Source organism: Salmo trutta, chromosome 31, assembly GCF_901001165.1.
Source record: "Salmo trutta chromosome 31, fSalTru1.1, whole genome shotgun sequence".
NCBI lineage: Eukaryota > Metazoa > Chordata > Actinopteri > Salmoniformes > Salmonidae > Salmo > Salmo trutta.
In genome coordinates this window covers 29,881,855-29,909,552 of record NC_042987.1, presented here as the reverse complement: position 1 = coordinate 29,909,552, position 27,698 = coordinate 29,881,855, and the positions used below count along the sequence as shown (strand labels likewise).

The window sequence follows — 27,698 nt, the reverse complement described above, 5'->3', positions numbered from 1 at the left end:
TGACCAACCCTCTAAATACACCTCTGCTGTCTTCAACCAGGATCTCAGCGATCACTGCCTCATTGCCTGCGTGCGTAATGGGTCTGCGGTCAAACGACCACCCCTCATCACTGTCAAACGCTCCCTAAAACACTTCAGCATGCAGGCCTTTCTAATCGACCTGGCCCGGGTATCCTGGAAAGATATTGACCTCATTCTGTCAGTAGAGGATGCCTGGTTGCTCTTTAAAAGTGCTTTCCTCACCATCTCAAATAAGCACGCCACATACATTTTTTTTGTTGAACTTAGTACAGATATAGCCCTTGGTTCACCTCAGACTTGACTGCCCTTGACCAGCACAAAAACATACTGTGGCGTTCTGCATTAGCAAGGAATAGCCCCCCGCGATATATGGAACGAATATAATCAGACAGTTAGGAAAGCTAAGGCTAGCTTTTTCAAACAGAAATTTGCATCCTAATTCCAAAAAGGTTTGGGAAACTAAAGTCCATGGAGAATAAGAGCACCTCCTCCCAGCTGCCCACTGCACTGATGATAGGAAACATTGTCACCAGCAATAAATCTACGATAATTGATCATTTCAATAAGCATTTTTCTACGGCTGGCCATGCTTTCCACCTGGCTACCCCTGCCCCGGCCAACACCTCAGCACCCCCTGCAACAACTTGCCCAAGCCCCCCCCCCCCCCCGCTTCTCCTTCACCCAAATCCAGAGAGCTGATGTTCTGAAAGAGCTACAAAATCTGGATCCCTAAAAATCAGCCGGGCTTGACAATCTGGGCCCTCTCTTTCTAAAATTATCCACCGAAATTGTTGCAACCCCTATTCAACCTCTCTTTCATATCGTCTGAGATCCCCAAAGATTGGAAAGCTGCTGCGGTCATCCCCCTCTTCAGGGGGAGACACTCTAGACCCAAATTGTTATAGACCTCTATCCATCCTTTCTAAAATCTTTGAAAGCCAAGTTAACAAACAGATCACTGACCATTTCGAATCCCACCGTACCTTCTCCACTATGCAATCTGGTTTTCGAGCTGGTCATGGGTGCACCTCAGCCACGCTCAAGGTCCTAAATGATATCATAACCGCCATCGATAAAAGACAGTACTGTGCAGCCGTCTTCATCGACCTAGCCAAGGCTTTCGACTCTGTCAATCACCGCATTCTTATCGGCAGACTCAATAGTCTTGGCTTCTCAAATGACTGCCTCCTCTGGTTCATCAAGTACTTCTCAGATAGAGTTCAGTGTGTCAAATCGGAGGGCCTGTTGTCCGGACCTCTGGCAGTCTCTATGGGGGTGCCACAGGGATCAATTCTCAGGCCGACTCTTTTCTCTGTATATATCAATGATGTTGCTCTTGCTGCTGGTGATTCTCTGATCCACCTCTACGCAAACGACACCATTCTGTATACATCTGGCCCTTCTTTGGACACTGTGCTAACAAACCTCCAAACATGATTCAATGCCATTCAACACTCCTTCCGAGGCCTCCAACTGCTTTTAAATGCAAGTAAAACTAAGTGCATGCTCTTCAACTGATTGCTGCCCGCACCCTCCCGCCCGACTAGCATCACTACTCTGAACGGTTCTGACTTCCGTGTCTGGCTAGACTGTAAACTCTCCTTCCAGACTCACATTAAGCATCTCCAATCCAAAATTAAATCTAGAATCGGCTTCCTATTTCGCAACAAAGCCTCCTTCACTCATGCTGGCAAACATACCCTCGTAAAACTGATTATCCTACTGATCCTTGACTTCGGCGATGTCATTTACAAAATAGCCTCCAACACTCTACTAATAAAACTGGATGTAGTCTATCACAGTGCCATCCGTTTTGTCCCCAAAGCCCCATATACTACCCACCACTATGACCTGTATGCTCTCGTTGGCTAGCCCTCGCTTCATATTCGTCGCCAAACCCACTGGCTCCAGGTCATCTATAAGTCTTTGCTAAGTAAAGCCCCACCATACCTCAGCTCACTGGTCACCATAGCAACACCCACCCGTAGCACGCAATACAATTATTTAGCCTCCTTGGCTTATTTATTGCCTTACCTCCCTACTCTTCTACATTTGCACACACTGTGCATTGCTTTTTCCATTGTGTTATTGACTGTATGTTTGTTTATGTGTAACTCTGTTGTTGTTTTTGTTGCACTGCTTAGCTTTATCTTGGCCAGGTCGCAGTTGTAAATGAGAAGTTGTTCTCAACTGGCCTACCTGGTTAAATAAAAGTGAAATAATAAGAATTAAAAAATCATTCCAAGTCATCATCTCATCTCTACGGAGCTGCTGCCTATGCTGTCTGATAAAATAACTATTTTGTAGTTATTCAAAGTAAATAAAGGCATACTTTTATGATGCCAACTATTAATCACTTCGATCATGCATTTTCAGGTGAAGATATCTCGCGAAGCAACAGCTGCTCTATATACCTTCACAATCGCGCATTCTTCTCTCTTCCATAGCTGGCGTAAAAGTAATAGACCGGACAAGTAGATGCGCAATGGATTATGGTCATTGTAGTTCATTACCACGTCGAAACAATGTTGATTATTGGCCTGTTGGAAACTACTACTCCCTACTACATCGTACAGCTCAGGCTCAATCTGATTAATCTCTAGAGAAACTGTGCGCATTGAGTTGTTTTGTGTTTGTATGAAAGGCATGCATTGAAACGGCAACTTGTAATCTACATGCCAGCCCTGTAGTATGAGACATTTCACAAAATGCATAGAATGTTCATGGATACCTTCTTTATATAAAAAGTTTGCAACAGGGGCCAGAGAATTTCCCATTTTCCTTTCTAGATGTTGCAAGAGACTGATGGACAAGCTTCCCCCTAGTTTAACACAACAGAGTTTTACCTCCACCGAGGGCTGACTATTGCGCTAGTTATCTGAAATTATTGGTTGCAAATGTTTGTTACATTTATTTTAAAGCTAGAATCCGCAGTTGCTACATCCGTTTGACTTAATGATATATACCCATTGATTCTTGAAGAATATAACTTAGAAATGCCATAACCCATCAGAACCCAACATAAGCCTGCTTTACTCCATTGTTTGTAGATCATGTAATTAAGCAATAAGGCACGAGAAGGTGTGGCATATGGCCAATATACCATGGCTAAGGGCTGTTCTTATGCACGACGGAAAGCAGAGTGCCTGGATACAGCCCTTAGCCGTGGTATATTGGCCATATACCACAAACCTCCGAGGTGCCTTATTGCTATTATAAACTGGTTACCTACATAATTAGAGCAGCAAAAATACCCGCGGTACACGTTATGATATACCATGGCTGTCAGCCAACCAGTATTCAGTGCTTGAACCACCCAGTTTATAATTGTAAACAAACACTATATAGCCTCAAAACATGGTTAAAACTACTGTATTTTGGGTTCTGATGGGGTATGACAGTTGAACTAAGCTAATAAGGCATTTATAAGTTATCTTCTTAAAGAATCAATTGATATATAGGCGGGGTGACTGTTTTGCTTTTGTTTCAACTGCAAATTCTAATCTGAACGTGCGTTCTAATCCCAGAGATATGAAACATGGTCATTACACCTATCAGAACCCAGTGACGCACAATACACACTGTAAGACCCTATAAGCCTTTAAAACCTATGAATATACGCATGCAGACAATCTGAGGTAGCTCCATGAGGTAGTCATGTTCTTGCATGGTGTACAATCTCTAGAGAAACTGTGCGCATTGAGTTGTGTAATGTTATGTAATTGTGTAACATTGAGTTGTGTAACATTATGTAATGTTCCCAGATTGAAGATTTTGAATGGATGTGGTCCACACTAATATACATTTGAATGACAATGCCGGTGTAGAAAATCACATACATTGAGAAAGCGCACATCACATGGGCTGCGTTTACACAGGGAGCCCAATTCTGATCTTTTGCCTAATTATTGACAAAATATCTGATTGGTCAAAAGACCAATTATTGGCAAAAATATTTGGCTGCCTGTGTAAACGCAGACAATATTGACAAAAAATATCAGAATTGGGCAAATATTGACAAAAAAAATCCCATCTACACCCCCCCAACAGCTGTTAATATACACTACCAGTCAAAAGTTTTAGAACACCCACTCATTCAAAGGTTTTTCTTTATTTTTACTATTTTCTACATTGTAGAATAACAGTGAAGACGTCAAAACTAATTAAATAACACATATGGAATCATATAGTAACCAAAAACAAACAAATCAAAATTATATTTGAGATTCTTCAAAAAGCCACCCTTTGCCTTGATGACAGCTTTGCACACTCTTGGCATTCTCTTAACCAGCTTCATGAGGTAGTCACCTGTAATGCATTTAAATTAATAGGTGTGCCTTGTTAAAAGTTCATTTGTGGAATTTCTTTCCTTCTTAAAGCGTTTGAGCCAATCAGTTGTATAGTGACAAGGTAGGGGGGTGTACAGAAGATAGCCCTATTTGGTAAAAGACCAAGTCCATATTATGGCAAAAACAGCTCTGTTAAAGCAAAGAGAAACGCAGTCCATTATTACTTTAAGACATAAAGGTCAGTCAATCTGGAAAATTTCAAGAACTTTGAAAGTTTCTTCAAGTGCAGTCGCAAAAACCATCAAGCGCTATGATGAAACTGGCTCTCATGAGGACCGCCACAGGAATGAAAGACCCAGAGTTACCTCTGCTGCAGAGGATAATTCATTAGAGTTATCAGCCTCAGAAATTAGAGCCCAAATAAATTCTTTACAGAGTTCAAGCAACAGACACATCTCAACATCAACTGTTCAGAGGAGACTGCGTGAATCACGCCTTCATGGTCGAATTGCTGCAAAGAAACCACTACTACAGAACACCAATAATAAGAAGAGACTTGCTTGGGCCAAGAAACACGAGCAATGGACATTAGACTGGTGTAAATTTGTCCTTTGGTCTGGAGTCCAAATTGGAGATTTTTGGTTCCAACCGCCATGTCTTGGTTTAACATTTTTTTGGTTACTACATGATTCTATATGTGTTATTTCATAGTTTTGATGTCTTCACTATTATTCTACAATGTCGAAAATAGTAAAAAAAAAAAAAAAAAAAAAACTTAAATGAGCAGGTGTTCTAAAACTTTTGACCGGTAGTGTAGCTCATCTGTTGCTCTTTCCATGTTCTTCTCTTCCACACACACACACACACACAATCTTATCTGAGCAGGTCTAATTCCTAAGCCTATTATACACGTCACCATATTACTTGTCACTATGAAGATATCTCTAATTAATCCTGCACAGCCTTCCCCAGCTGTCCTCAGAAGAAACCCATTGCAACACATCAGTGATAACCAGCCTGGTCAGGACTAGGGAGACTCAGGAAGGAAGTGCAGCTAACCACACAGGTGAGCATGACTGTCTGCTATCCTATTGATTAATATTGATTCTATTTGACATAGAGCAGTGAAAGATGTGGTCTAACTCTCCACTGGGATTGAAGAAGAGAAATAAGTAATGAAAGATGTGATCAAATCTAAAGTGATCGTCCATAATGTTAGAAATTACACATGAAAAACGTTTGTCATACTCTATGCTGTTTCTGCAGAGTGAGTGAGATTTTAAGATTTTAAAGCTAGAATCCTTAGTCGCTACATCCATGTTTGGACTTATAAATTAATGATATATTGTATACCCACTGAATCTTGAAGAATATAAATAAATGCCTTAGGACAGGGGTTCTTAAACCTTTTCAACCTGGGACCCAAATGAGAAATTCTGTGTTTTCCTGGGACCCAAGCTTAGAAAAACATGAAATTATACGTAAATATTGGTAGATTTCATTGCCTTTACGCCTAAAAAAAAATGCAATATAGACAAAAACAAATAACAATGAAATACCCAGAAATGTCTTCTCATGTTTATTTTTCCCCATTAAAAACACTTACAGTGAGGTAAAAAAGTATTTGATCCCCTGCTGATTTTGTACGTTTGCCCACTGACAAAGGAATGATCAGTCTATAATTTTAATGGTAGGTTTATTTGAACAGTGAGAGACAGAATAACAACAAAAAAATCCAGAAAAAGACGTCAAAAATGTTATAAATTGATTTGCATTTTAATGAGGGAAATAAGTATTTGACCCTCTCTCAATCAGAAAGATTTCTGGCTCCCAGGTGTCTTTTACACAGGTAATGAGCTGAGATTAGGAGCACACTCTTAAAGAGAGTGCGCCTAATCTCAGTTTGTTACCAGTATAAAAGACACCTGTCCACAGAAGCAATCAATCAATCAGATTCCAAACTCTCCACCATGGCCAAGACCAAATAGCTCTCCAAGGATGTCAGGGACAAGATTGTAGACCTACACAAGGCTGGAATGGGCTACAAGACCATCGCCAAGCAGCTTGGTGAGAAGGTGACAACAGTTGGTGCGATTATTCGCAAATGGAAGAAACACAAAAGAACTGTCAATCTCCCTCGGCCTGGGGCTCCATGCAAGATCTCACCTCGTGGAGTTGCAATGATCATGAGAACGGTGAGGAATCAGCCCAGAACTACACGGGAGGATCTTGTCAATGATCTCAAGGCAGCTGGGACCATAGTCACCAAGAAAACAATTGGTAACACACAACGCCGTGAAGGACTGAAATCCTGCAGCGCCCGCAAGGTCCACCTGCTCAAGAAAGCACATATACATGCCCGTCTGAAGTTTGCCAATGAACATCTGAATGATTCAGAGGACAACTGGGTGAAAGTGTTGTGGTCAGATGAGACCAAAATGGAGCTTGTTGGCATCAACTCAACTCGCCGTGTTTGGAGGAGGAGGAATGCTGCCTATGACCCCAAGAACACCAACCCTACCGTCAAACATGGAGGTGGAAACATTATGCTTTGGGGGTGTTTTTCTGCTAAGGGGACAGGACAACTTCACCACATCAAAGGGACGATGGACGGGGCCATGTACCGTCAAATCTTGGGTGAGAACCTCCTTTCCTCAGCCAGGGCATTGAAAATGGGTCGTGGATGGGTATTTCAGCATGACAGTGACCCAAAACACACGGTCAAGGCAACAAAGGAGTGGCTCAAGAAGAAGCACATTAAGGTCCTGGAGTGGCCTAGCCAGTCTCCAGACCTTAATCCCATAAAAAATCTGTGGAGGGAGCTGAAGGTTTGAGTTGCCAAACGTCAGCCTCGAAACCTTAATGACTTGGAGAAGTACTGCAAAGAGGAGTGGGACAAAATCCCTCCTGAGATGTGTGCAAACCTGGTGAGATGTGTGCAAACCTGGTGGCCAACTACATGAAACGTCTGACCTCTGTGATTGCCAACAAGGGTTTTGCCACCAAGTACTAAGTCATGTTTTGCAGAGGGGTCAAATACTTATTTCCCTCATTAAAATGCAAATCATTTTATAACATTTTTGACATGCGTTTTTCTGGATTGTTTTGTTGTTATTCTGTCTCTCACTGTTCAAATAAACCTACCATTAAAATTATAGACTGATAATTTCTTTGTCAGTGGGCAAACAAAATCAGCAGGGGATCAAATACTTTCCCCTCACTGTACATACCTGTCTAGGTTGGAATTGTTGCTGTTAAAATACAATAAATAATTTAATTCTGAACTGGAATAAACAGATTGATCACATCACACAGATGTATAACACAACACACACAGGCTTTTTGATCGTGCAAACCGAAGTAACAGTACAGATAAAACAATTCAGGCCTACTGTACATCTTACAGTATAAATTATTGTTGATAGAAAGTCTAGGTTGGAACTGTTGCTGTTAAAATACATATGTTTTTATTCTGAACTGGAATAAACTGATTGATCACATCACACAGATGTAGACCAGAAAAAACACACACACACACACACACACACACACACACACACACACACAGTCCTAATGAGCGGTTTGTGGCTGGTTGAAAATTTCAACTAGCATGTCTATTCTGGGCTCAGTTTTGATAGTGCAACACTGAGGTCATGCTCAGCATTGACACTGTTTCTGTACTTGAGAACCCTGACTTGCATATGTATGTGGTGCCAAACTGGCTCAGAACATCTACTGCTTTCTCAGTCAGGCAGGCAGGAGACTGCTTCCTGCTGTAGATGAACAGCCCAGAACTGTGTGTGTTTGTCTAAAAAAAAACATCTTGCTTCAATCAGCTTATTCCAGTTCAGAATAAAAAGTATTACTTGTATTTTAACAGCAACAGTTCCAACCTAGACGTGTTTTCAACAATAATTTCTACAGCTAAATGTACAGTAGGCCTGAATTTTTCATCTGTACTGTTTCTTAGGGTTGCACTATCAGTAGCTAGTTAGCTTGCTTTGGCTAACGTTAGCCATTAGCTGTGTAACGTTAAAAGGCCAGGGGATTGTTTGAAAGAGAAACATCTACTACTATGAGAGATAGTACTCCCTTATTTCTGCATATCATCACCTGTTATAAAATTATAACAATGCCTTGCTAGTTGACTTACTTTTCCACTTTCGAAGCACTGTTTCCTGAAGCATTCTGCCCTGTTCTGAAATAACTCCCTGGGTTTACTGTCATGTTGTGCCTGGATGTTTGGTCAGGACGTGTCGTTTTATTAATTTGTTCGTTTTGAGAGACTCATTACTAAGCACTTCCCCACACAAAACACATTGTGGGAGCTCCTCATTATTTCTCGACGTTTGTATGAAAGAGACAAAAAATCAATGTTTTTGCGTTTCATGACTATTGAGCTCAGTCAGAACTTGTGGCTAGCATGAGTCCATTTCATGACAGCGGTGAGTGAAGGCGAGTGGGAATAACAAGTCAGTGGCTTGAACGACAGCGCTGCAGCGTGTGGGTCGCGGAGTGATCTCCAACGAAACTGCAGAAAAAAGATCCGGTTAACCGCGAAGCACACGGACATCTCCCTCCTACTCGCGCAGCTACCAGACTGAGCAGAGACCTCTGCTGCTGTGCAGAGACCTCTGCTGCTGAGCAGACAGCGCAGTTGCACTTGGCCAAATAAATTCCAGTAATTAAGAAAATAATTATACATTTACGTCGCGACCCACCATTAACAACAGGTCCGCGACCCATACTTTAAGAAACGCTGCTTTAGGAGCTTAGTTCAACTGTCGTACCCCATCTTAACTCAATATACAAGCCGGTTTTACTTAATTGTTTGTAAACAATGTAATTGTAAGCAAACCCTATATAGCCTCAAAACATAGTTAAACATATTATTTTGATATCATGGATAGTCAGTCCTTGCACCCATAGCTCTTTCTATTAAATTGAGAGTGGTTACATTTGTCCAGCAACATCCATTAAAGTTTTACTAAACGGTGGCGGGGCTTTGTTATTGTTTGAGCTGCAGATTTTTCCCTTTATAGGCTTATGGTTTTACCGTGTATTGTGCGTCACTGTGTTCTGACAGGTGTACTCAGGACCATGTTTCATGTCTCTGGGATTAGAATACACATTCATATGGTTAAAATACGTTAAAATCTGCAACCGATCATTTCAGATTACCAGCGCAATAGTCAGCACTAGGTGGAGCAATATAAGACGACATCATCGAAACCACTGAAATGTTTTGCTTGTGCATGGATACATATAAAGACTATTCTGTAATTTACTGCAGCACAGCACAAACTTGCGAGACAGTGCCTAGAGCACGTGAACGTCACCTTGGACACAATGATGATGTACAAGACAAACCAAAATACATTGACACACTGTACACATTTAGTAAGAATCTAGCAAGTTGTGTTGGCAGCGTTATCATCAAAGATAATGTTTTATTTTCAGCTCTGTAGAAGCTTTATGGTTTATGGTTGCCCTAGGGGGGCAAAGTAGCTTTTCAAATTTAGCGACAGAGATCAAATGAGAAAGGTCTCAGGTTAAATTGAGATGTATTGTATTTGCTCTAACACTGGAGATGGAGAAGGAGAGATTTTGGGGGGAGGGTGTGTATATCACAAGGATTGGCATGGTCCAGATTAGTAAGGCTTAGGTTTGACGCATTGTTTTGAGCAGGCCTATGAATGCTGTCATTACTCAGACTCAGCCACATCATGTCTAAACAAGCTGCTGTTGTATGGCCTCTTTAGATGCTCCACCTGAAGAGTTGTATTGGCTCCCTGATCTATTGCTTAGTGGCTTAGGGGGTCTGTATAGGTCATACAAACAATACATGCCACATTGTTATCTTTATCTCCCAGCAGAATCTTACACACGTAGTCCCACGCAGACCCATGAATTAACTCTGTTTTAGAAAACCCTGAATATTAGACATAAACTTAATCTGATCATACAGCATCAGCCTGGCTCCCTCTGAATGTCTCAACAGCACACAAGCCAGGCACACCTATGAACCAATGTGATGCTACAATGCTGCCAAGGTGAAAGCTTTGTTACAAGCCAGTCTCTTTGAGGAAATGGTGATAAGAAAATGGTTTTCATTGATAAACTTTATTTTGTCTCTTCATTCAGAAAGTTCATTATGTCAAGCCCAGATGAAGATGAGGTGCCAGCAATCCAAACAGGTGACAGACAAATCATCAACTAATATCAACCCTTCTAGTGACCTGACTCTTTATAGGTCTACACTGTTTACAATCCAAACCTCACATGAAATGAGAGTGAATTCTGTATAAACTGTCTTTCTGATGCAGACTTTTTTTCTCTGTAAAACTCAGCTCTTGTTTTCACCTATTGATGGACCCCTCCCAACCCATATAATTACATATAGAACTTTGTCTCAACTACTTTGTGGTTTATCTACAAGGCCCCAAGGGTGTGATCAATGACTGGAGGAAGTTCAAGTGTGAGGACCAGGACACCCCTCCCAGCAAGAAGGAGCTCCTCAGACAGATGTCCAACCCCCAGAGCGATGACATCCCCGACAGACTCAACCGCAAGGTCAGTCAGTGTTCAACCACAACCACACGGCGAGACAGTAAGTGACTCGACCACAGAGGGAGACACAAGTGTTACAAGCTCCTATGAGAATCAAAACATGTTTACTTTACCTATTTTAACCCATAGAAATAAAAGGACTAGACCCTCCATTCAAGTCAAATATATTTCTGTGTTTCAGACCCCTATACATACTAGACATGAGCCTTGACTCTTCCATCACCCCATTTGTCTCCATACAGATGAGTGTCCAGGAGTATGAAATGATCGCAGAGGAGGATGAGAAGTGCCTGCGCAAGTATCGGCAGCAGTGCATGAAGGAGATGCACGAGCGTCTCAGCTTTGGCCCTAAGTTCGACAGCGTGGTGGAGTTGGACAGCGCCGAGGCCTTCCTGGAGGTCATTGAGAAGGCGCACCGGCTCACCCTGGTGATCGTACACATCTACGAGGACAGGGTCAAAGGTTGCGAGGCACTCAACTCCTGCCTGGACTGCCTGGCCACCGAGTACCCCAGCATCAAGTTCTGCCGCATCCAGGCGGCCGCAACAGGCGCCGGCGAGCGCTTCTCAGACAACGTGCTGCCCACCATTCTGGTGTACAAGGCAGGCGAGCTGCTAGGCAACTTCCTGTCCATGACACAGCACCTCAGCGAGGAGTTCTTTGCTACCGATATCGAGGCGTTCCTCAGCGAGTACGGCCTGCTGCCCGAGAAGGAGTTTGCGGCCTGTCCTGATGAGGAGGAGGCAGGTGTGGAGGTGGAATAAGGGTCTTAATAGGGTGTCAGTGACAGTCAGTGCACATTTCTGAACCTATTAGCCTTCTAGGCTGCTGTAAATGCTATCTTTTTAGTTAACAGTATCCACTATCCAGTCAAGGCCGTTTAAGTTTATCACAGGCAGCGTACATTAACATCTGCAAAGCTACAGATTCCAGACATCAGCTCAATACTGTATGTGTGTATCACTATAAAGTGCTTTTATTCTCTATGTGTGTGTGTGATTGATAAGTGGATAATATTGCAATCTTTGTTAAAGGTTGCATTGGCGACACAGTATATGATCCTGCGGATGGAGCAATGAACCCCCTTTTTAGGGCTTGGGCTTGTTTATCACTATTGACCCAACGTCATTGCATTCTGTGCTATATTTTCATGTTTGAATTCAATAGGGTTAAAGTGTTAACCCCCAGTCAGTCATTAAAAGCAGTATTTCCCCATGAAAGTGTTGGTTGGTTTCTCGGTCTACTTGTTTTATCAATATTAACAAGCCTATAGGGAAATGAATGGGGGTTTCGTAGGGATTTTAGATAAACGCTGAAAATAAGTCTGTGGTAACAGGCTTAGGAGATGTTATACATTTTGTTCTATGAGAATCAGCTAATGTAGCTTTTTGTGAATGTTGAAGCATTTATGTAATCAAAACAAGCACATAAAGCACTGTACATAATAATTGTTCATAAATTCATAAAGGTCATGTTAACTGACTGATATTATCTGACAGAACAAAACATTTGAAATACTGTATTCTAAACATGTGTTAATCTGCAACCTTAATTTCAGCATTTATCAACAACAAAAACGTCCTTCCCCGTAGGAATGGCTGAACGAACCAGAGGTAACTTCATTGCTGTTTTTTAGGACTACAAGCTGGCGAGCTCTATACCGAGCATAACCATACAAGACCATACTGTAGGCCTAGGTCATCGCAAAATACTGTATTGAATACCAACGCTCTGAGCACTTCTGATGCATTTCCGTTGTTCATTGTGCCAGCACTGTGGGTGAGGAGTGGTCCGATACACATGGTTGTTGGCATGAAGCATGGGTGGCATGAGGTAACATGTCAGGACAGAGTGGAAAGTTTGTGGTTATCTCACTTCAGAATATCTTATGATGCCTGAATGAACTGAAAATAACAATTACCGGGTCCATTTTCCCCATTATAATAAATCATGGAGGGAATTTTAAATATATGCTTCAACATGTTAATTGGACACACACTTACTGTAAGACATTACACCATATGCTATACACATGCTTCTCTGAGTAAATTCTTTATTTCTCTCTATATAATTCTGCTTTACAATTCATATGAAAATAAATATGCTTAATGATCAATAGGAAACATAGAGCTTGCATATGCTTGTATAATAATAAATAATGTAAACTCAATTTCATGAAAATGTAATTAAATCAAGCGATTAGTCACTCCACATAGGACCAGCTGATGTTGTGTGTGTATCCTGTGTGCGTCCACCACTTGTTGCTCAGGTAGAGCAGCAAGTTGCCCGTGGCTAGGAGAGTGATTGCAACACCTTCACAACATGGCAACACCTACACAACACAACGGTATCCGGCTGAGTCAAGAGACAGCTATGTTACATACCTGATGATACTGATTAATAGGTTGGGTTAGATGTTAGGAATGTCACGAGAGGTGCTTGCCTAATGGTTCACAAAATAAACACAATACCATTGTCATGGTTCCACCTGTCACCAGAGGGCGAAAGAGACCGTCCTAGAGACATTAACGACACTCAGGTGTGTCCTATTTACTCATTATGATTTCCCTGTTAAAAGGAGGTGTTTTCTTGTGCAGAAGCCTGTAATATGTGCTGTTGTCTGCTGAGTGAGTTTGAGACTCAGTGTTACTGGGATCCTTGTGTTATCGTTTCTCAGTAAAGTATTCTGTTTATCCTTAACCACTGATTCCTAGTCTGGTCTCTTTGCACCTGGGTCCAACCTCACCATGTCACAACCATTACCCTAATCTTTTAGCTATCGATACTTCCTGTACATGCCTTTATATACACACGCTTCAGTCTTTCTCAATAGCTATTGATATATTGTTAACTCAAATCATGACAGCCAGGAGTTTTTCCCTGGTCATTCAGAGTGGTTGGGTTAAATGCAGAAGACACACTTCAGTTGAAGGCATTGAGTTGTACAACTGACTAGGTGTCCCCTTTCCCATTCCTTTCCTTTCTACCTCATGAATTCTGAGGAAATGGTTGTTTGAAGAGAGTATTTAAAAGTAAATACCAGCGTAGTACACTATATATACGAACGTATGTGGACACCCCTTCAAATTAGTGTATTTGGCTATTTTAGCCACACCCGTTGCTGACAGGTATATAATCGAGCATAAAGCCATGCAATCTCCAAAGACAAACATTGGCAGTAGAATGGCCTTACTGAAGAGCTCAGTTACTTTTAATGTGGCACCATCATAGCACGCCACCTTTCCAACATGTCAGTTCCTCAAATCTCTGCCCTGCTAAAGCTGCCCCGGTCAGGAGGAGCAACAACAGCTCAGCCACGAAGTCGTAGGCCACACAAGCTCAAAGAACGGGACCACCAAGTGCTGAAGTAGGTCAAAATTGTCTGTCCTCGGTTGCAACACTACCGAGTTCCAAACTGCCTATGGAAGCAACGTCAACACAAGAACTGTTCGTCGGGAGCATCACACTTCACTATCTGGCAGTCTGAAGGACGAATCTAGGTTTGGCGGATGCCAGGAGAGCTACCTGCCCCAATGCATAGTGCCAACTGTAAAGATTGGTGGAGGAAGAATATTGGTCTGGAGCTGTTTTTCATGGTTTGGGCTAGGCCCCTTAGTTCCAGTGAAGGGAAATCTTAACGCTACAACATAGATGATTCTGTGCTTCCAACTTTGTGGAAACAGTATGGGGAAGGCCCTTTCCTGTTTCAGCATGACAATGCCCACATGCACAAAGCGAGATCCATAGAAAAACGGTTTGTCGAGATCGGTGTGGAAGAACTTGAATGGCCTGCACATACCCCTGACCTCAACCCCATCGTCACCTTTGGGATGAATTGGAACGCCGACTGCGAGCCAAGCCTAATCGCCCAACATCAGTGCCCGTCCTCACTAATGCTCGTGGCTGAATGGAAGCAAGTCCCCACAGCAATGTTCCAACATCTAGTGGAAAGCCTTCCCAGAAGAGTGGAGGCTGTTATAGCAGCAAAGGGGGGACTTTGGAATGAGGTGTTGGAGGAGCAGGTGTCCACATACCTTAGGTCATGTAGTGTACATCTTGTATCTTTTGGGGTCTTCAGTGGGATCTTCAGAGGGTGTCTTAGGAGATGCGTCAAAAGTAGATTTAGCCTTCAGGTTCTTCTGAAAAATCATGTCCTCTAGGTCAATCGTAGGAGCTTCAAAATCAGACATTTTCAACAAACAATGTCACCTTTACAATTAATGGAAGACAAGTAGAAGTATGGAAAGAATAGAAAATGTAGATTCAAAACTCTACAATGATTTAGGAAGCTAAAACAACATATGATATCACTTCTTAACCAACATACCAAAAAAAACTATTAGTTTGAAGAATTTCAATTATGAGTAACAACCATCATAAAATGTCTTTCCTCACATGACTGACTAAACAGAAACACAGTTGACAATGAGGTTTCCCCACAACATTGTGTGTCCCGATGGGGAAACCTCATATGTTTCCAAGTAGTCATTGTATGATCTTTCATAAACTATTCACTGGCATGTAGCCTCAGGTTACTGATTGTGACTGTTTCCCTCTGGAATTCCTGTTTCATTCCTCATAGGGAGTAACACACTTGGCTTTATTGACTCGGTCATTGGACGATTACAGTTGATACTGTAGTAGTCTACATTGTCTATACCAAAACAGAGAATACCCATTTCCTGTACCATGTTTATTATGGCACGTTTGTGTTTTGCTATGGAAAACGAAAATGAGTCTTTCCTATTGGGCAAGTTCAGATAGTACCTCCTTGTTTCACTCAGTTTCAAAGCATAATTTTAACAATCAACTAGTGTAATATTTGTCATTCTTTGAGTTACTTATAATCCAAATTAAACTAACTGTCATGGCGTCCACATACGTTGACCCCTGACCCCTGGTTGTCATGGTAACCCTAACCCACCTAGGAGGGCCTCCTGGGATGTGTCTATGCTGTTCTCGGGCATGTCCTTGTCCAGCATCTCTTTGAGATGGTTACTCACGTCGGACACACACTCGTCAAGGAACATGTAGTCACACACACACACAGGCCCATGCCGGGCAAGGAGGCAAAAACTCTGCGAGGGAGCACCAGCTGTAAACCAACTGACCCTGCTGAAGAGAGGAGAGCAGAAAAGCATTATGTAAACTCTGCTTCTGATTAAAATAGCTGCAGATTTAAGTATCAGTCATTGTTCAGTGTTTGATTTGTTATTGTTTGGGGGAATATATAATGTAATGCAGGAGAACAGGTAAATGATGGGACAGTGAGTATAGCGACAACCAGTGAATGGTCAACAGTGCCACCTTGTGGTTGATCTGCATAGCCTAAAATCCAATGCAAAAGTGGAGAACTAATACAGTACCATTGTCCTCTCTTTCTCTATTAAAATGTCTTGCAGGAACATCTCCACTCTGCTGGACACTATGTTCATATTAGTGGTGTAAAATACTTTAAAGTACTTTTGGGGTTATCTGCACTTCACTTTTTATATTTTTGACAACTTCTACTTCACTACATTCTTTAAAAAAGAATGTAGTTTTTACTCCATACATTTTCCCTGACACCCAAAAGTACTCGTTACATTTTGAATGCCTAGCAGGACAGGAAAATGGTCCAATTCACACACTTATCAAGAGTGGCCATCTCTACTGCCTCTTATCTGGGTAACTCTCAGTGCTAGAGGTGTCACTACAGACACCCTGGTTCGAATCCAGGCTGTATCACAACTGGACGTGATTGGGAGTCCCATAGGGCAGCGCACAATTGGCCCAGCATCGCCCAGGTTTGTCTGGTGTAGGCTGTCATTGTAAATAAGAATTTCTTGTTAACTGACTTGCCTGGTTAAATAAAGGTACAATTTTTTTTAAATACATTTGAAAAAAACTCACTAAAACACAAATACATTGTTTGTAAATGATGTCCCTGGATATCCGTAAATTAAAGAAAAAATGTAATTGTATCGTCTGGTTTGCTTAATGTAAGGAATTTGAAATTATTTATACTTTTACTTTTGATACTTTACACTGGTTGATATCTCTTTTGATGACCTATCACAAAGGCGGCAGGTAGAATGTTCATTCAAAAGATGCTAACTCATGTGGCTCATGCAAAGGAATGCATTTTTTGTAATGTCAGTTGAGTTGACTCAACAAAATCACAGCACAGATTGAAGGGTAAACTTCCTGGTTTTCACTCACAATGGCTGCCAGTCCACCCACAATGCCACCATTTACTTGAACGGGCATGCCCATTCTATTTCTACGATACACACACGAAATCAGGCACACACTCACAAAAGCATAACACACACAGACGAACGCGCAGGCACATAAACATGCACGCACACATACAAATTAACTTCAGCAAGGAAACTCTGAGCCCTTGTTATGGGCTACAAAAAAAAAAACGCCCTACTCATGACATTCTTACCAATAAGAAGATGATCTGGGCTCGGAATGTCTGCTAAACAGCCTTTACGCTATTTTTCTGAACAGAAAAACATGACTTGTAATAAGCAGTAAAATGCTCCTATGAACTACATTGCGCCACCAAAAGTAGCGCTGTGCTTACCTGCCCTGCCACTAGCTACACTTCATCAGGCATCGTTTTGCCATAGATGAGGCAAAGCCCATCTTCAATCTGCTTCGCCCATGTTTGAAGTTCCTCCTGAAACACACAAGCAAATTATTAGTTTCACTAGAACTAACATTTTAATCCACTGTCCTATTTGAGAATATAAAAAAAGGCAAAGTGAGCTCTGCTAAAGAGGAACTCACCAGGCATTCCCTAAAATGTACTGTTTATTCATCTCTCATATAGTGATGTAATGCTGACACGCTTAATAAAGGTGTTTTAATAAGGGTGTTATAAGCATTCATATGGAGCTATAACAATACATCAGGTAATAGTATCCAATATAACCCCCACTACCTTCACACACTTTTCCATGTCCTGTGGTAAGACATGCATCTCTAACACGGGGAACAGCAGGTCCAGTTTCACTGAACATGTAAACATTGGCCAGGAAGTACACCCCCACCACTGGTACTTCCAATCAGCAGGCTTGGCAAAACTCTGAAATTACCAATCAGAATAAAGTTAAGGCTTGTAGTATTTCCAGGGCTGAATTTGAATACAGAAAAGAGAAAGTAGAGGAAAATTGACCGCTTTAAAAAGGCAATACTGTCACACACATTAACTCATCTTGGGATCTCGAACAACAAATGTTCAGCAAACGGCTCTGAGTGATACAAATATTTTCCAATGCTAAGGGTTCTCCTTGTGTCAAGCACACCACAAAACTCGACAAAGATGTCACCACATTTGTCATGGACTTTAGTGAGACCATTGTTCATCATTTACTGTCTTTGGGCAGTAAATAGATGATGCAATTGAGACCAATTTGAGCAGATGTGAAACGTGACCTCAGTAACATCCTCCTTTGTGAGACTCCATATTCGTCCCTTGGATATGTGCTTGCCCACTACAAAGATCAACTACAAAAAAAACACTCTAGTTTTAAGAAGCCCACTTACTAGTAATGTAGTTCCTGTTATTAAAATGCATGATCTTTATATATAATAATACTCAGATGGATTTAGGCTTTTGAAACATTATTGCCCCAGCTTTAGTTTATGTGTTGCTTAACTGTCTCAATGTATTTTGAGCCTCTTTGGGCAGCTCAGGTGGGGTGACAAGAAATATACCAAAAACTGAGAAACCTCCCTGTAACATCCGGGAAACCTTCAGAAAACATACATTACTACATAATTAAACATTATTACAGAGTGAGACTGAGATACAAGTAATTGCTCACAGTGGTAAAACTGTGTCATGAGAACTAACTATAAGAGCTGACATTTTCATTTTAAAAGTTGTATTATTATTATTATTGTATAAAATGCACTATTATCATTATCTACCTGTCTGGCATGCTCAGTGACCCAGTCCAAGTCCAGGTGGTCCAGTGAGGTCCCAGCTCTCCTGCTGACAGATGGGGACCCCTGTCCCTCTGTGTCCTTCTGAGGTGTCCTCATAGCCAGCACCACAAAGTCTCTCTGGGACGAACACTGACAGAGGGGGCTAGGATGTCCTACTTAGGAGTAGTTAGAAGTCCTACCAGGAGTTTTTCTGAGTCCCGTGACCTGAATAGGAAAAACTCTGGGCCCTCTGGAAAGAGTAAGCTATTTTCTGGTATTTTCTGTTTTCTACTAAAACAACTTTCCAGCTGAAATAATACATTTAATATAAATTTAGATAAATGTATTTATTTATTTATTTATTTTATTTCCGATTTTTCAAGAGGTGCTGCACCTCTCAGCACCCCTACTTCCCATGGCTGCGTAAACATGAATATAAACTACATTTATTTGCAGACGATCTCCTGATATACCTGATCAATACGGAAAACTCAATACCCCCTTGTTTAAAATATTTTCTGAATACTCTAAAATCAGAGGATATAAAATTAAAGTGGTTAAACTTAAATAATGCCAATAGGAACAAGAATAACTCATCATCTACAGCAATCCTTTAAGTGGACCATGAAAAATATTAAATACTTAGGATGCTTAATTTAAGTGACATCAAACAACAAATATATAAAGATAACTTTATCCCATTATTCAACAATATGAAAACAGATCTAATTAAATGGAACAATTTTCCCAAAAATCTTACAGGTAGAATAAACCTCTTCAGAATGGCATGGCTTCCAAATCTATTTCTTGTAATACCAATTACCCCACCAAAGACATTCTTTAAAAAAGTATACTCGGTCATAACAGACTTTATGTGGGAAAATGAATCTCATAGAATAAAAGGAAAGTTTTACATCTCCCCAAGTGTGAGGGTGGTTTTAACCTCCCAGACTTGGAATTGTATCAACACGCAGTGGCGTGTATTCCTGGATGCCAAGGGAACACATATAAAATGTTTTTTCTTTCATCTCTCTGTGTTTCATAATTTTCCTTCAATTTGCAAGAGTCTGAATGTATCTCACCGGAGAATGCATCCGAGCGAGAGAAAACAGCACCCCACTGTCTCAGTATGTGTAGGCCATCTATCTGACACTCTGGTCAAAAAGTGTTGCCACCTGTAGCATTGAATGCAAAGGAAGCCAACGAGTATTTGGCCTCCCTTGATAAAAAAAGCATAAAATAATAGCCAATCAGCATTGAGCTAAACTGAGTGAGCTCAATTGTGAATGGCCCTGGCGCACTAAAATAAAGTGTCAAGGGAAGCCAGTTTGGATATGGCTTCACTCCTATCACATGGCATCGAGAGCATACATCATTGACAGACAACTTGAATTGTTGCATCTCATTATGTTGATGTCCTCAGGTGGCTAGCTAGCTAGCTAAAATTGGCCCTTTACTAAATTAGCTATGGATGGAGATAGGGATTTGGACTTGTGGTTTTACTTAATTCTCTGTACTGGCCAATGGTTGTTACCAGCGATTCTGATCTAACCATAAATCCCTACATTGTGCCCCTTGCCCGAGAGGATGGAAGTTCAATATGTAATGTTAGCTAGATGTAGAAGGCTAATGTTAACTAGCTAACGTTGCCCATGAAAGGAAGTTAGGCTAGCGAGCAAGCATTTTAGCCAGGTAGCCTAGGACAACAAAAAATAAAAGTGTGTACTTTATAACAGAGTCATAGACCGTTTCGTCAACATGAAAGAGAGGAGGATGGCATTGGCGTTCCTCTACAAGTAGGGTGAAGCAACATGTTTTTTCTATTTGCACGAATGCATCCACACACACACACACACAGAAATTAGAATCATGGAAAGCCACATCATATTTAGCTTACGTTGTTTGGACTAAATTGTTTTTGGTATATTTTAGTTGTCACTGTACTAGACTAAGCAGAGGTGATTTGATGATATTGAAGTGGGGGTCTTGGCTTCTCCAGTGATTTTACCCACGCACCGCTACTGTCAACTCACCACCCAAGGCTTTTACTTCAGACATACACTGAGTGTACCAAACATTAGGAACAACTGGTCTTTTCATGACAGACTGACCAGGTGAATCCAGGTGAAAGCTATGATCCCTTATTGATGTCACTTGTTTAATCCACTTCAATCAGTGTAGATTAAGGGGAGATAGGTTTAAAAAAAAAGCCTTGAGACAATTGAGACATGGATTGCGTGTGTGCCATTCAGAGAGTGAATGGGCAAAACAAAAGATTGAAGTACCTTTAAATGGGGTATGGTAGTAAGTGCCAGGCACACCGGTTTGAATGGGTCAAGAACTGCAACGCTGCTGGGTTTTTCACATTCAACAGTTTCCCGTGTGTATCAAGAATGGTCCACCACCGAAGGGACATCCAGACAACTTGACAACTGTGGGAAGCATTGGAGTCAACATTGGCCAGCATCCATGTGGAACACTTTCGACACCTTGTAGATTCCATGCCCCGAAAAATGTAAGCTGTTCTGAAGGCAAAAGGGTGTGCAATTCACTATTAGGAAGGTGTTCTTAATATTTTGTACACTCAGTGTATTGTTAAATGGACTAAAGAGGAACAATGGGTACATATTGTTTTCAAAGGATAAAGCTAAGAACATTAAAAATGTAATAAGAACACTATAACAATATGGAAGAAAATGAAACATTCTACAAGAATCAATACCACTCCCAAAAAACACACCCTTATGGAACAATTCTTGGATAGCTTTTCAGAATTCACAATAAACTGGTCCACATAGAAAAAACTAAAGGCATAGAAACCATAAGTGACTTGTTAACCGGAAATACAGTTATTTCCATTACAGAATTAAAAAGCAATTTTGGACTGACCAATGTAGATATTTTCAAATACATGTAACATGTTTCATATCACGAAAATGTGATTTGAAATCATTTGGACAGCAGAGCAATGTGGAGGGAGCCCTATTTGATTGAGAAAATTATACTAATATGATAGATAAGATATACAAAACCTTGCAGAGAGCCTTTCCAACTAATAATTAAAAAGAAGAGATATTGATTGGCACAAGATGGAGGAAATGTTTGAACATAACTGACGAAATTACAGTTCACGAAAATGTACGCTTAATCCAGTATAAACTAATGTATAGAGAACAACATTCACAAATTCTACAGCTCAATGGCAGAATTATGTCTTAAGTGTAAAACGAACAATGACTCAATAATTCATGCCTTCTGGGAGTGCGATAAAGTCCAAAAGTTATGGGCGGAGTTAGAAAGTTGTCTGTCAGAAGTTTTACAATTTACTTTTAATCTGTCTGTCTGTATATTTCAGGATGCGGTGAGATCCCCAATGGGTTGGACCATACTTTTCTCATCAATCGTTTAAAAAAGAACTTTTACTTAAAAACTGTAAATGAAATGATCCTCCATTGTTAAAAACAGTAAATGAATCAAATGCTTTATTATTACAAAAATAAAAAATAAACATTGTGTCTACAGAGAGAAATAGAATCGTGCAATCCGGGGCCAAATGGCATCGTGTCACAAGCACTGGAAACGCCCAACGTATGAAGAATGAGAGGGAATGTTGGAGTGAGAGAAATGGGATGGGTATGGATCGGGTGGGAACATGTTAGTTTGAGTAGGTGTGATGTCATTGATGTTTGTTGGAATTTGTGTGCGTTTGTCTATTGTATACTGTCTATGTATGTTTTCTGATGTTTGCAAATTAAATTAAAATCTTAAATAATAATAAAACAGTGAGGGAGGGACGACCTGAAGTGGTACTTTTCGTTTTCCATTGCAAAACGTTTTTCTATGATGTGTAGCCTACTAATGAATACGACCCTGACACCTATTAGGAAATGACGCATAGATCCATGATAAGTGAACCTTACCGGCCAATGAGAAGTCCTGTGACACAAGATGGACGGAGATTGGACATATATTTCACCACCACACCCTCCACTATATAGTCTCTGCCCATTCTAACGTCAGAATAAAGACGGAGAAAGGCAGCGAGAGAACTTTAGCTTTCTCTTCAATCATGAAGCCCTGCAAGTTATATTCAGAAGCTGTGAAACACGACATTTTCCAAAATATCACTGTAGATTATTTCAGATAACTATAATGGACAGTACTTCAGCAGAAGTTAACGTTATAGTTAGCTATCTCAGTCTGGCTTGACACGTTACATTAGTGGATGGAAAGGTAACTTGGTTTTCAAACAAACACAAATCCTCTAGAGGTTTGACAATCGCACAGAGGTGTAAGATTGTATCCTTATGAGTTCAACCTAAATGTATTAAAATGTAGGCTTAAATTCGTTGTTATAACGTTAGCTACCTGGTTGACATGAGTGGTTACTTCATGAACAGTTCCAGCAGCAAATTAATATGGTCGTCACTAATTAACACAGTCATAATTATAGCTAAACCCAACCCATTTCTACAATTTATATTTTTAAAATCTGATTTTAAACCTAACCACACTGCTAATATTATGCCTAAACTTAATAAGGGACCAAATTAGTGGAAACCAGAGGAAAAGACGAAGCGAGAGGGTTTACTCTGCCCAAAATCTGTCTACGAAATAAAACCACAAAGAGTATCATTTTTGTATGCGAGTCAATGGAAGTGTCGAATTTTGGTCAACACAAATGTAATTACTAATTTGCTATTGTGAGGCTTATTTGATCGAATAAAAGTGTCGTTATGGTTAGACTGTTACGAATACACTGACATAAGTCGACGCACCTGATATTTCGGCAACTTTGAAAAAAAAAACACGACTTCATATCAGAGATGGGAATAACTTGTTTTCTGTAATACTCTATTGAAATTGTTACATTAAGTACTTTCGAGGAAAATAGGCAGGTGCCGCGTTCATAACAACCGGGAACTCGGAAGTATCCGACAATCGTGCGTTCAAAACTGGGAACTGAATAAAAACGAGCAACGACATGGAAAAATCGATTTGGACGGTCATCCAACTCTGGCCGCTTTCGACAGAATGACTGTTGTGAACGCTCGGAAGTCAGAGATTTCCCAGTTGTTTTGAACGCGGCAATACCCCGCCTTTTAGAAGGGTTCGTGTGACGATTAGTTTAGCAACCACGTGACGCAGCCTGCCAACGTGAACGCGATTGGTCAATAGTCTGTTGGATAGGGCGTTGATTCCCATTCATTGGCCACTGAGATTCCTATCGCCTCTAAATTGTACACCGTAAACCTTAAACCCTAACCTTTACTAATTACCTAACCTTAACCGTTGTCCACTTAAATTGGGCGACGTCCCAACGATACGTTTAGATGGTTCAATGAGACAGATATTTCACCGGATGTATAAATGTGAAGCATCTGCTTGGCGCTTAAACAAGAGGAAGCCCCGGGGTCACCAGTGGGAGAAGATGGAATAGATTTTGGACGACATTCTGCACATTTTCTTATCGATTAAACATTTTATCTCAATACCGTTTTCTGTTCACAAAACTAAAATCTGTCGAACAGAGTAGACTAAGTTTTGTAGACTTTACCCTTTGCCAAAGTAAAAATAGCGTTATTTAGAAGGAGTGCAAATACCAATTCAGTTCATCCACACGTGCACATCAAAGTAGGCGTTCCCTAACGGAAATATACAACCGATGATAGAACGCCCCAGTAGGATCTCTAGCTTGGCTTTGCCCTCCTCCTTGCTTGTTTTGAACACTTTGACTAATTTCTTCCCATTTGAAACGATGGGCTTTGGTCAATCTTGCTTTAGTTATTAAAAAAACGTTGGATGATACACAGAACAACGAGTTCGTTCTAAAAACGTTTTTGGTTGATACGTGTGGCGTCGCTTAAATAATACGTCACTGCATCCGAGGAAGATGATTGGACAATATACTCTATCTCCCGTGATGCTTCGCGGTTAATGTTATCTGTCGCTTATTGACAACGTAGGTTATGCTACTCGAGGTCAATTTTGTCTACTTCTGATAGCTAACCCAACGAAGTTGCTTTGCGCTGTTTCGGACTGGTTGGGAGATGGCGGCAGTTCTGCTCCAAGTGTTGGAGCGTACAGAGCTTAATAAACTTCCTAAAGCTGCTCAAAACAAATTAGAAAAGTTCCTTACTGACCAGAAGAATGAAATCGAATCCCTCAAAACGCAGCACGAGCGGTTCAAAGCGGACTGTGGTAAGTGGAGCACTGGCTAGCCGGTTAGCTAGCTTTAGTTAGCTATTTTTGTCAATCAATATAAGCTTTAGCAGCTGGTTGGTTATATTTGACGTTACTATTTAGCTAATAATCTATGAAGCTGGCCTTATTTATTAGCTACCACAACAGTAACGTTATGGCCTGAGATGGCAGTAATACAGGCCCTGTACTGTAACGTTAGCTGGTTGAGTGCAATGCTTGTTTTGCAAGTGTGTTTTAAGTGAAGTGAGTTGCCTAATTAGTTAGCTCGCTACCGCTACCTTCTAGGAAGGGGTGACTAAACTGATCACGTTTTTTTCCATTTCCATCCTCAAATTCTGGCTCTTACACGTTTCTCATTCATATTTCCAGTGTTACTCATTCTTGTCTAGAAGACTAACGTTAGACACACCAGCTACCTCCATCATATTATTGCTTCCGATGTCAATGTGTTGTACCTAGATTGTATCGCTAGCCCTTGCTCACGACAACTTTCCATTACATAAGATTAATTGGACGATGGCGTCTTCTGTACGGGGGAGTTTTGTTAAGAGCCCTGACGCTCAATCTGATCATTAACACGCATCGCTTGTGGTATGGTTGAGGAAGCATAAGGACCTTTAATATCAGCGAGAAATAATAACATAAAGTTAAATTGATTGAAGCCATATTCCAAGCGATGATTGTTGACATTTCTAAACGTGTTTGAGAGCTGGCCTATCGCCTGCCCATGTGTGACATATCCCCCATGCCTTACTACACATATAGAGCAGCAATACTTTGACGTTGAGAAGAGGTTGGCAGAGAGTCAGGAGCAGATTGTGTCTCACACCCGGAATTACCAGACTCTCAAAGAGGAGAATACCAAACTCGGTAAGTAGTCTGTTGTTTTCCACACTACCAATGTTGACATTCCACCTGTCACACAGTCCAAGTCCAGAAGGTTAGATTGAAGGTTAAGTGTTATATTCTCTTTCTCTGTAGTCGAAGAGCTGAACAATCTGAAAGGTGTGGATGTGGAATCATCAGAGGAGAAGGAATCAAAGCAGCCGGTGAGAATATGCGTATCTTTCTTTGTCCACGTGACCACTTATGCATGCAGAAAGCTTTCTCATCAAACTTCAGGGAATGGAAGGGCTTGAGCATTAACATATATCATAATTCGATCTCAGAGCAAAGCCAAATATGAGATTGAGGCCGAAAGGCGGGAACTGGCTCGTCTGCTTGAAAAGAGAACTCAAGAAGTGGAAAATCTCACCGGTAAGACACGGACTCGGCACATGCGAGTTGTTCTCATTGTAAATGATTTGTTTGTCTTACTACCTGCTATTGTTCCATATGATAAGTGTGTTTTCCGCAGAGGATGTCAAGCGGCTCAATGACAAGCTGGTGGAGACCAACACAGCCAAAATAGATCTACAGCTCAAACTGGATGAGATCCAATCCTCTGAGGTCTCCATTCAGGTGAAAAAATCCAGAGCGTCAGAGCGTGCTAGCCCTTTACTTTTTATTAACTACATTGCCAACATAACAAGGTTGTATTTCAAGCACTTTGAGAAGCAGATTGAGATGGGATGCCTCTGAGAATGTACCTGTCTGATCATCCCTATATTGTATTGATTACAATGATTGCTTAAGGACTTCACACATTGTATTTCCAGCACCGTGAGAAACGTATGGAGCAGGAGAAGGAGCTGCTGCAGAATCAGAACACGTGGCTGAACTCTGAACTGAAGACCAAGACAGAGGAGCTGCTATCAGTCTCCAGGGACAAGGGCAAGGAGATCCTGGAGCTCAAGTGCAGCTTGGAGTGCAAGAAGGACGAGGTACAGTACCATAAGGCCCACTGGTTTTATGACTTCTTGTGCAAATATATCATCTATGCTTCAATTTCACCAGGCTGTTCTGTAATGTATGATCTTGTTTAGGATAACAGTATACAAAGCAATAGACATAGAAAATGTCAATATAACTCTTAGCAATAATGATGTGGCAAGCATTACATTTCTTTGGTATGAATGTTGTGACCATATACAGTGAGGGGGAAAAAGTATTTGATCCCCTGCTGATTTTGTACGTTTGCCCACTGACAAAGAAATGATCAGTCTATAATTTTTATTTGAACAGTGAGAGACAGAATAACAACAAAAAAATCCTGAAAAATGCATGTCAAAAATGTTATAAATTGATTTGCATTTTAATGAGGGAAATATGTATTTGACCCCTCTGTAAAACATGACTTAGTACTTGGTGGCAAAACCCTTGTTGGCAATCACAGAGGTCAGACGTTTCTTGTAGTTGGCCACCAGGTTTGCACACATCTCAGGAGGGATTTTGTCCCACTCCTCTTTGCAGATCTTCTCCAAGTCATTAAGGTTTCGAGGCTGTCGTTTGGCAACTCGAACCTTCAGCTCTCTTCACAGATATTCTATGGGATTAAGGTCTGGAGACTAGGCCACTCCAGGACCTTAATGTGCTTCTTCTTGAGCCACTCCTTTGTTGCCTTGGCCGTGTGTTTTGGGTCATTGTCATGCTGGAATACCCATCCACGACCCATTTTCAATGCCCTGGCTGAGGGAAGGAGGTTCTCACCCAAGATTTGACGGTACATGGCCCCGTCCATCGTCCCTTTGATGCGGTGAAGTTGTCCTTTCCCCTTAGCAGAAAAACGCCCCCAAAGCATAATGTTTCCAC

At 41.1% G+C, this 27,698-nt stretch overlaps 2 protein-coding genes and 1 pseudogene across 3 annotated transcripts in view; 2 read left to right on the top strand and 1 right to left on the bottom strand.

Annotated features, from left to right (window-relative positions):
* The first annotated feature begins 5,220 nt into the window (after positions 1-5,220).
* LOC115169909 (phosducin-like) lies at positions 5,221-12,080 on the top strand. The gene is made up of 4 exons (XM_029726024.1): positions 5,221-5,376; positions 10,455-10,507; positions 10,750-10,883; positions 11,123-12,080. Exons 2-4 carry the CDS (start codon positions 10,465-10,467, stop codon positions 11,642-11,644), a joined length of 699 nt encoding a protein of 232 aa, XP_029581884.1. The 5' UTR covers positions 5,221-5,376; positions 10,455-10,464; the 3' UTR covers positions 11,645-12,080.
* A 2,839-nt stretch (positions 12,081-14,919) lies between these two features.
* LOC115169200 (protein odr-4 homolog) lies at positions 14,920-22,891 on the bottom strand (annotated as a pseudogene).
* Positions 22,892-24,723: 1,832 nt separating this feature from the next.
* Positions 24,724-27,698, top strand: part of LOC115169907 (nucleoprotein TPR) — a 29,526-nt gene continuing 26,551 nt past the window's right edge. For both annotated transcript variants that reach the window (XM_029726021.1, XM_029726020.1), the window contains exons 1-6: positions 24,724-25,004; positions 25,773-25,877; positions 25,989-26,056; positions 26,177-26,264; positions 26,365-26,468; positions 26,666-26,830. In XM_029726021.1, the coding sequence (XP_029581881.1) occupies positions 24,854-25,004; positions 25,773-25,877; positions 25,989-26,056; positions 26,177-26,264; positions 26,365-26,468; positions 26,666-26,830 (681 nt within the window). In that variant the 5' untranslated portion in view covers positions 24,724-24,853. The remainder of the gene's footprint in view (positions 25,005-25,772; positions 25,878-25,988; positions 26,057-26,176; positions 26,265-26,364; positions 26,469-26,665; positions 26,831-27,698) is intronic.

What these genes read in the sequence shown, in the direction of transcription:
- LOC115169909 (XM_029726024.1), top strand. Translation starts at nt 10,465, where the DNA reads ATGTCAAGCCCAGATGAAGATGAGGTGCCAGCAATCCAAACAG. An exon ending in GGTGCCAGCAATCCAAACAG is followed by an intron (nt 10,508 to 10,749) that starts GTGACAGACAAA and finishes TTTATCTACAAG; the next exon opens with GCCCCAAGGGTGTGATCAAT. An exon ending in CCGACAGACTCAACCGCAAG is followed by an intron (nt 10,884 to 11,122) that starts GTCAGTCAGTGT and finishes GTCTCCATACAG; the next exon opens with ATGAGTGTCCAGGAGTATGA.